The sequence below is a fragment of the Notothenia coriiceps genome, unplaced genomic scaffold (assembly GCF_000735185.1).
Source record: "Notothenia coriiceps isolate Sejong01 unplaced genomic scaffold, NC01 NC01_scaffold00005560, whole genome shotgun sequence".
In the NCBI taxonomy this organism is placed as follows: domain Eukaryota; kingdom Metazoa; phylum Chordata; class Actinopteri; order Perciformes; family Nototheniidae; genus Notothenia; species Notothenia coriiceps.
The window spans coordinates 316,798-327,099 of NW_011338261.1; the positions used below are offsets into that span (position 1 = coordinate 316,798).

Here is a 10,302-nt window from a genome sequence, read left to right on the forward strand (position 1 = left end):
CTAAATTAGTGATCATCTCTGACAATGACCTCATATTAATTCATGTTTGATTTACTCCCTTTCATTGAGTCCACTCCCACGGGGCGAGTCTTCATTCACTCATGTGACTATGCAGAAAGAAGATGAGAGGTGTGTTAAATAATAGGAATTTCCTGGTTGACATTTGCTTATATAACCTGTAACTCCAAAATAAAGAAAATACCCTGAGGAAAATAAACACTTGCGTAAACTTGAACCCCGGTGCATGAGCTTATATGACTCAGTTTAAACGGTCAAATAAACCACCAGTTTCACAGTAGACACTTCAAACATCGCCTGACATTGGGATCTTGACTCATTTGAGATCCTGGGTCCCGTCTAGCCAACCCCTCCAGCAGGACGGCAGGGTGCACTTCATTATCGGAATTGACGCCTCCGACCGCATGGAGACCAAGTTGTGCGTCTTGCGCGCAGCTCGATGTCATGGAGCGGAACCTGGAATAATTCAGAGCAGCAGAGACTACCTCTACCTCTGTCGTACTCGGGATGTAAAACAAACCTAAGTCAGGCTGTCTCAGTCGGTGCCCACAAACTCTCGCAGGGAACTCCCTCGCTGTGTTGTTTCTCTGCTGAGTGCACTCTGGCAGCAGCATCCGTGAACATGGCTCTGCCTTCCCATAAAGCTCTCTACATCGGGATGGAGGTGGTGATCGCCTTGTTGTCTGTCATCGGTAACGTGATGGTGGTCTGGGCTGTGCGTATTAACCGGTCTCTGAGAGACACCACGTTCTGTTTCATCGTTTCCCTGGCCTTGGCTGACATTGCGGTCGGGGCTCTTGTCATCCCCCTCGCCATAACCATCAGCATCGGACTCCAGACGCACTTCTACAGTTGCCTGCTGGTCGCCTGCACAGTGCTCGTCCTCACTCAAAGTTCAATACTGGCGCTCCTGGCCATCGCCATCGACCGGTATCTGAGAGTCAAAATACCCATGAGGTAGGCCTAAAGGTGAATTCTTCTCGATTCTTCTAGTTTACAATATATTGTCTGATTTACAGATGCCTTTGTGTCTGGTTCGCTGCTCAGACCAAGGGCACCCAGCAGAGTGGCCATCCAAGGTTTCCATTCCAGCTGCAGCCAGATATAGACTGTAATGTTGCCTAGTGTAAAGGTGTGTCTGATGATTTTAATTATTTTACTGTTACCTTATTACAGGGGTACATTGACCTGTTTGTTGTCTCTGAAATGACAGTGTGTCAGTGGCATGCATGGTGTTCAAGGCAGAGTTTTTATCACAAGTTCAATTTATTTAAAAATGTATTCATTCATCATTTTATTTGTGTGTAATGTGTATATATGCCCAACACAAAACTGTATCCCAGATACAAGCTGTAGACTGGAACCAAAGATATATATCAAACTAATCTTATATTAACTATCCTCTTCCCCAAATATAATTAAGTAACACAGATAGTTTGAAAATTAAATGTCTCTCAAAGAATAAAACACGCTAGATGGTTAGATTTGTTTTCTTCTATTTTTCCGGTAATTTAATAAATACCCGGGATGGCAGTTAGCCTGATAGATGGATGAAATCGGATTATCTTGTTGCACAAAAAGAACACTGATTTTATTTACTTATTATTTTACATTTTAAATATATATCGAGATTGGAACAACATTATTATCCTCAGGATCCAAAGATAATCCAGGCCCATTTGATATGTTTAAAGCTGACATATTTCAAATATATGGGGGAACAGCGGTTTTCCAGCCTGACCTAAATATGTACAAGCACCATGTGGAGGTCATCAATGTTAGATGTATGTATTTAGTCCTTATGATCTTTTTTGGTTTGTTAATCACTAACTTAATGGTAAATTGACATCTCCGTTTCAGGGTAACAGAGATTTTGAAATTGTGAGTGAGGGCTCATCATACTGTTATCATCAGTCCTGTTTCCTTGCCCATAATTTTATCGAAAACTCAAGTTTCCACTTCAAGTTGGCTAATTGGGGACTGAATCTAGCAGAGGATGCATGATTGGTCTACCGGCTCATGGTGGCTGGTTGAAGGATTGCGTAATTTTTCAAGCTGGCAACCAACACACACATAGAAACATGCACCCACGCTGCTGAACTATCACTCAGAGGACATTTACACAGGTTGCAGCAAAACTAAACAGGGATTATTGTGTATAGTGTATGATCTCAATATTATTGGCTTGATTGTTTTCATTATCAGTTCCCTGCAGGGTTTCTCAGCACTTCACATGACACATTGGATGTAGTGACAGAAGGAGGTAATGGATAGATATATCTCACAGTTTATCAATTCAAAACTGGATATTTGTTTTAGATGTGTATCATGTAACAAATATATTGTAACACTTATAAATATTGTCCTCAACCTCAGGATTGAAAAGTGTGCTTCCCAACAAAGCAATCACTTTTTATAGAGCCACTTAATCTGAGAAAATGTATTTCCATTCACAGCTGGTTCATTTTGGCCATATACTCACATCTGGTCATGATCAGATTTTAGAGTGTATTGTATTTACTGTCTCATGCTGAATTTTATTGTGTCAGAAATATAGTCCCCCTCCCCTAACCTCCCCTGGGACTCTACTGGCACACAGTTTAACAGCCACTGATTGCTTTTTATAGCGGAGGTGGTATGGAAGCACACTCTCTTGATAAGAGTGGTGTGCCTGACATTTTAAAATGTCCCTAGCATTGCTAGTGTCCTTAGCTGGAGGATTTGATTTAGCAGGTGGTAGACGTGAATGAAAATCTCACAGGAAGGTATAGATAAATGGAGGACAGCGGAGTGCAGTAAGTGATTATTTTTTATGGCACACAGACAGCTGATCTGTATGCAGACAGACAGCCAAGCTTTACAGGCAGCGACAGAGAGTTATATACAAACAAAATAAAAACCTGTCGTCACATATGGGAATACCTATCCCTGACTCTTTTTACAAAACCTTTTGAGTATTCTTTCACACGTCCTGTGTTGTGTCTGACTCACCCTGGCTGAGCTCCTGAGTGAGTGTGCTTTATGTGACAGAGAGTGAAAGGCGAGGGCAACTGAGAGACAGTAAATGAGGGGGACAGTTTGGCTCTGGCACATTTCTCAGTGGGTTTCTTTGTTAGCATTAGTGAAGTTAGGCAGGGAGCAGGCTTGATAGGAAGAGAAATGTGCCTCGTGCAAAAGAGTGAGAGCAACATATCTGAGTCATGCCTTTTGATTGAGTAAGGTCTGACTCTTAGAAATCGGGGTTAAATTACAAAAGTGAGGAACGTTGTCTACCAAAATAATGTCCGTTCAACAATGACTGATTCACAGACCTGTCCAATAGCAGACCTTTGTGTGGGAGAGACAGGATGAGGGTCATCCTATTACAATTACAAAGAACTGCAGGTGGTTGCGTCAGCTTGACTTTTATCTTTGTCAATCAGTGATTTCCTGAGAAAGAAGATCAAACTTAAACTATGTTGCATGCTTGCCAGACATAATGAATTACTTGGAATGAAAATGAAAAAAAGTAACTGGAATACTACAATATATGTCAGTCCAACAAATCTACAAACTACAGTGTTGAGGAACCACTTCACCCACTCACCCTGTGTGACCTTAAATTCTTGAAGAAAACATTGTTTTTCCTCACTACCTCCACAATGAACATTATTTTTAAAACATGGATTAATCTTATGTTCACTATTTCCCAAACACTTGCAACTCATATTAGAATTTGTACTTGTCAGGACTTGCAAGGCAGTGTTGGACTGTTTATGGGTTGTTTTTCAAATGCTAAGTTTGAGCAAATATCGATATGTTTGGGAAGTCAACATTCAGATGGATTATTACGATTTGGGTTATACTGCAAGAATTATTTGAGAGTTGTAAATGAATGGTTTAGTATTGTTTTTTTGTTGTTAAATGCATCCCACACTTACCCAAAATTATAAAGTGTTTTCTGATCCTTTATAAGTTGTGGAGATATGAGAGGAAAACAAATTGCAAGTTTTGAAGGAATGTTGATGTCTTTATGGTATCTTGTTTTCTTATTCTCTAAGAATCAACCATTGCCTTACTTGTTTAGAAACATCTCCACCAAGGACTGCAGTTGAAAGTTAGCCACTTGACTTACATTGACACAGTTAATGAATTTGTACTAACGGTTAAATGGAAAATAAATAACACCCTTTTCCGCTTCTTTTTTTAGCAAGAGTGGATTCATTTAAAGTTAGAGTTCACTTAAAGGGTATGAACAACAGCCTCAAGTTCGTATCACTAGCACTATAAGCTTCACAAAATGAATTATTGTAAATAATTTGTAGTAATTAATATCTTTTATTGGATTTAATTAAAAACAAGATCTTCTCCCTTGTCGCCATAGTTACAAGCGGGTGGTGACTCCTCGTCGAGCTGGCATGGCCGTGTTACTGTGTTGGCTGGTGTCCATCATAGTGGGCCTCACGCCCATGTTGGGTTGGAATAACCTGCAGTTTCTCCGTGACAATGGCTCCCTGCTCACTGATGACCTCCTGGTGACCTGTGAGTTTGAGACGGTCATCAGCATGGACTACATGGTCTACTTCAACTTCTTTGGCTGGGTGCTGCCGCCTTTGCTCCTCATGCTCGCTATCTACATCGAGATTTTTTACATGATCCACAAGCATCTCAACAAGAAGGTGAGGTAGTCCTCTTTCTTGTGTCTTCAAATTAAAGGTCACCTATTATGCAAAATCCACTTGTTCATGTCTTTTATACATAAACATGTGTCCCCTCTGTGTAAAGAGATTCGGGAAGTTTCAGGAACAAAGATTCACTCACTTTTTCTCCTGATCCATTTTCATAAAAACCTGTCTGAAGATAAGCTGATCAGATTTTGGCCACTTTAAGATCATAACGAGTGTTTGGCTTGTGTAACCATTAGTCAATCACCAACCAAGGTAACCCCCCCCCCCACCTTATCACCTGAATCTCCTCCTAGAGCACCATTGTGTTCTTCTTTTTAACCAAATATCTCTCAGAGGGGCGTGTGGGGAGGGGCTCCTTATTTTCATCTAAAGTAACAGACAGAGAATCAGCACTTTGGAAACAGGGCTGAAACAGAGGGGATTATGGGATGCTGCAATGCATGATCTGTTTGGTATTTCGAGGCACTTCAGAGACATGTTTTGTATATATCTGAGACCTATTATAAAGTAATGAAAAACAGTATAATAGGGGACCTTAGAATAGTATTTAAACAGACTTACTGTGAACTGGTTAATGTAAAGTTAAACGTGTTCGCTGATGATATTCTTCTTTATCTCTCTGTAGGTGACAGCGAGCCACACAGACCCTAGCCGCTACTTCGGGAAGGAGCTGAAGCTAGCCAAGTCGCTCGCACTCGTTCTGTTCCTCTTTGCAGTCAGCTGGCTCCCTCTTCACATCCTCAACTGCATCACCCTCTTTTGCCCTGCCTGTGATAAGCCCATTTCCTTCATTTACATCGCCATCATCCTAACCCATGGCAACTCTGCGGTCAACCCAATCGTGTACGCTTTCCGCATCAAGAAATTCCGCACAGCGTTCAGGAAAATCTGGACACAGTACATGCTTTGTCAGGATCCAGTGGGTCGGCTTCCTCAAAGAGGGAGCCAGAGAGGACGTGAGAGGAGGCTGAGGCAGAATGACGATGATGATGATGATGATGTGTGAATCTTGGAAACTAATTGGATTGCTGTGCCACTGTTAGGTTTCACACCACTGGTTCACACATGGAAAATACTTTACTTTCATGCTCGAGGGACTACTGGTCAAAATGGCCTGAATGGTATCACAGGATGTCAGAGGGATGAAAGAGTTGAGGAAACTCCATCATGGACTGACTGATTACCTCCATCCAACAAACTCTGAGAGGGCAGGACGTCAAATCACCGTGGATACAACATAAACATCCTATATCCTATATAAGGCTGATTGTTTATTTCTCCACTGGCTGAATATTGAATGAGATAAGGGGCTTCAACACCAACCTGTTGAACTTTAATCAGTAAGTCTATATCTGTAGCAGATGCGGTACAAAAGTAGTGTATACTTTATTGTATTTTTGACCTTAATTAAAACTCATGGCCTTTTAAATGTGAATCATTTCAAATAGTTAAGCATTGTATTGTGTGATATATTCAGTCATTTAGATATGTGGCCTTAAGGACAGAAAATGTAATACAGAGGAACTAAGGTATTCAGGAATCTGGTAAACCACTGGTGGGCAAGTAGGAGGTTTGCACAACTAGCGTCTTGGTTTGGGATGGACCATGGGCACAAGATTTACTGTATGCTGGCTGCAAAGATGACCAAAAATATAAATTTGACCTACTTGGAATTACAACCCAGGAACTTCTGCCTGATGAAGTTGGTTTGGTTTGGCCACGCTATTATTGGTTGCAAAATAACTAATTATCCTCATGACCCTTACAGAAGTTTGGTGTAAACCAGCCCATGTGAAGTATACCCTTTTTTTTTTTACGTACTAGGGACATTTGATTGAAACAATTAGCTGACTAATACCAGCTAATAGCGGTAGTTTAAAAAAGCATCCATGCCAGAAGAAAACTTATAACGAATAATATTCGAAATGGACGATGGTGAAAAAGAGTGGTCCCACATATTAGTAGCTAAATAACTGCAGGACGGTGAATCTAAGGATTGTTGGAGCTCCTCCATCCACTAAGCTTAATTTTATGTTGGTGATATTCATTTAAACCCTAAAATGTTCCTCTACTGTACATGTATCACTGCAAGCAGGTTTTAATTTTTTTTTTTTACCTTTCTCCACAATTGTTTGTGACCAAGTTGGAATGCCAATATAGCATCATAAGCTGACCAGTGTTACCCTTTAATATGAATGACATTTGACTTGAAGACACATGTTGAGACAGAACTGCTGTTACACAATAAGTACTGTATGTAACTAATACATATATAAATGTTAATAGGATATACTGTATATAATTATATCACTTAACAGCTTAATTTACAGTTTATCTCTGACACGTCATTTTACAGCTGTTGAAGGAGAAGGCATAAAAAACCCAAGCACATCATTAAACTTTTAGACAAACGGAGACAGGAGAGTAATCAAGAAACGTAACAGCATATGGTGAGCCCTGATTTAAATTCATAATGAGGTACGTGCATTACTGTACTAGGTGGAAGGATTAAAATCCACTTCTTTACAGAAATAGCATCCAACTTTCTCTCTGTGCTCGTTTGTATCAAGGCTATAACCATCAGTGGTGGGAGGCCATTTTTTGTTTGTGAACATTGATCTTCTGTCACTCGGCAGATACAGCTGCACATGTGTGAATCAGTGAGAAGGTTATGAGGGTGAGCGGGTAAGGTGGGACAGGGTGAAAGGATCACTGTTTACAAGGGAACCAGAAGGCAAGAGTTTACGTCTCTGCGGAGGTCAACAACTAGGTCAATGTGATGCTTTCCAATCAGATAAACAGGCCTGTTAACATGAACCTGTTAAGACCTGTCGTTCTGAGCTGTCACTGTGTGTAACAACATATACCGTACACACACACACACACACACACACACACACACACACACACACACACACACACACACACACACACACACACATTGTTTTTGACAAGTATACTCACTGTATTACTAATGCTGCTCTTGTAAACTTGATTATTTTCTGTATGTATTATGCTTTTAAGGCCATGTGTGAACGTTGATATTATACAAGATATGTACAAGATAAGATATTAAAGCATTTTTCAAACGATTTGTCCTTTAACAAAAATCCAGAAGGAAAATGTGTTTCTTTGAGCCCATTCATTAAACTATGGTTGGGGGATGGGGTTATACATGTCCAACACATTGTCTTTTTTGATGCAACCGCTTTTAGTATTTTGAATACTACACACGTATAGTGGCTTTAAGTTTTGATCTGTTAACTTTGACTAGACCAGTGTGATAAATGAAACAAGATTTGTACAATATTCTCTGATGCACATTAACAATGTCAAAAGGAAGTGTATAATTCATGGAGTCGGACAATGTTATTCAGAAACAGTTGCTAGAGATTCAGATAGTTCTAACAATGTGATTAAGTGGGTCGATAGATGCGTTAACAACACTGAAAGGGGACTCTTATTTTGGCTGATAGTGAACATGTTGTCAATACAGTTTATGTTAACTGCTGTGCTGCGGGAAAAAACTCTGTCTAAACTAAAGTAACTTACATCATGGCGCTGACTCATAATTTGATGATAGGTGTTGTCAAGTAGTTCTGAAATTCTACAGAAGTCATTTAACAAGTCAACCAAGTGTTGTGTATATTGCTCAATATCTCACATTACTTTGTCTTAGGGGCTTTAAAGACTGTGCAGCATACGACACCCAGGGCTGCCCCTGGCCAACTTGAGGCCCTACGCACTCTGCGTGATCTGCGTGTAGGGAGGGGCGGCCCCGGCGACACCTTCTGTCCCCAGACCTTTGCAGCGCACAAGGAAAAACAACCCACAATTTACGAACAACACAAGATCATAACTCAATTTTCAAAAGACAGAACTTCTCTTTCACTTTTGCTCACTTTATCTGCCAAATCAACACACTCAAGTGTAAGCATCCTGAAGTGAAGATGTTGACACTCTGCATGATACAAACAACATTTATTAAATCCTTTTAAATTTAATCTTTTAAGATCTAGGAGATCTTAGATGTATTTTATAAAACTTACCTGCAGGAACATTTTGAATAATAATACTTTTTTTCGACAGCAATCATTTAGACTGCCGCGGCCGCAGGTGTCAAGGCCGATTCATCTTACCCAGGAATTGCTGAATGTGTGTTGTTGATTTGCTATGTTTAGCCTACTTCAGAAATCAAAATCAGAAATCCTTTATTAGTCCCACAGTACTTATTCTAAAAGAGGGATCTGGGTTGTGGTTCTTTAAAATGTAAATATCCACCCTTTATAGATTGCAGCTCTTTCGGTGGTCAAACATTATTTCCTCCTTTACCCCTGAATTTCTCACATATTTTCAAGCAACCTTGACTTTGAACCGTTAACACCCACAGCCTTAACATGCCAGTGTGCACTGCAGCGACAGAAAAGCAAGCTCTGTGATCACAACTCAGATTTTTTTTTTTCTTATTTTAAAATACCATTCCAACAAGTAAACAATCTGCAAAAGAAGAAAAAACGTATTTAACTGATCCAGGCTTTTTGTTTATGTGTTGGCTTTAACAATCACAAACCCTTCTTTGAACATTGCTATAATGTAATGTCTGGCTTAAATACATGGATGTCACCTTAAAACACTGACATCCAAGGATTGAAAATGGTCAGTACTGCCCTCTGCTGCTTAGCCGTGAAACTAAATATGTGGTGGAGACATTTTATCTAATGTTAAAAAAAGGATATCTATATATGAAATTGTTCAGGTCTGTATACCAGGTTAAGAACACAAGAATTATCTCAAAACACTCCCTTATCTAATCTTATTTGTGTAACTATAATGAAGACATGTGTTGTAAATCTTTTTCGTGTTATTTAACCTGCCGTTTATATGACATCATATTGTTCTACTGCCATAGTGTTTTTCTGTGATAATGGGAGGAAAAGGTTTTGTTTGTTGATATAAAACACATGTGATTGTAAGAGTAAGATAAAGTAGTAATGTCATCATAGTACAGGACAGTTATTACATTTTACAAAAAAAAAAAAAAGGTTTAATTTCAAAACATTTTCCCTTTTATTATTGAAACAATTACAAAAAACAGGTGACCTTTTAATCAGGGTTTAAAAGATGCTGTGCATAAAAAAAAAGCAGTCTACAAAAACATTGAATTAAAACGTTTTTGTGGCCATCACTTTTCAAATGATGCCAGTTTGTGCATGGAATGACCAAACCACCATATTTAAACTTGTAGCTAACATATCTAAGTTTCTAAATATACCAAATGGTTCCTACTTCATGTAAACAAGTTTGTATATTCCATTTTAAATGTTTAACTCAATGTAAGCATTGCATGCATTGTCTAAAACGTGTTCGGTGTAAGTCAAGTAGAACAATGTGCTTAAGAAATTCAGCAAAAATAACAAATAAAAAAAGGAATATAAAGACTCAAAAGCCTAAACATTGGAATACTTCTATAATTCTGTGGAAAAATAAGCAACATAAATCAACACATTCAAGTATCTTTGAAAGTGCACCCATGCTGGCACGCCCTGATTGGATGCACACAGTTAAGAAAACTATGGAGAGCAAATTGTGAACAGGATGAATTTAAAAGCTTTTTTTT

The 10,302-nt window shown here is 39.2% G+C and overlaps 1 protein-coding gene across 1 annotated transcript; it reads left to right on the top strand.

Moving 5' to 3' along the window:
• Positions 1 to 221: 221 nt before the first annotated feature.
• On the top strand, positions 222 to 7,794 carry LOC104943008 (adenosine receptor A1-like). Its single transcript, XM_010768328.1, has 3 exons — positions 222 to 975; positions 4,382 to 4,676; positions 5,311 to 7,794. Exons 1-3 carry the CDS (start codon positions 458 to 460, stop codon positions 5,689 to 5,691), a joined length of 1,194 nt encoding a protein of 397 aa, XP_010766630.1. The 5' UTR covers positions 222 to 457; the 3' UTR covers positions 5,692 to 7,794.
• Positions 7,795 to 10,302: the final 2,508 nt, after the last annotated feature.

Bases quoted from the DNA above. Each gene is read 5' to 3' on its own strand.
- LOC104943008 (XM_010768328.1), top strand. From the start codon at position 458: ATGTCATGGAGCGGAACCTGGAATAATTCAGAGCAGCAGAGACTACCT. The intron at 976-4,381 runs GTAGGCCTAAAG...TTGTCGCCATAG, and splicing joins AGAGTCAAAATACCCATGAG to TTACAAGCGGGTGGTGACTC. The intron at 4,677-5,310 runs GTGAGGTAGTCC...ATCTCTCTGTAG, and splicing joins ACAAGCATCTCAACAAGAAG to GTGACAGCGAGCCACACAGA.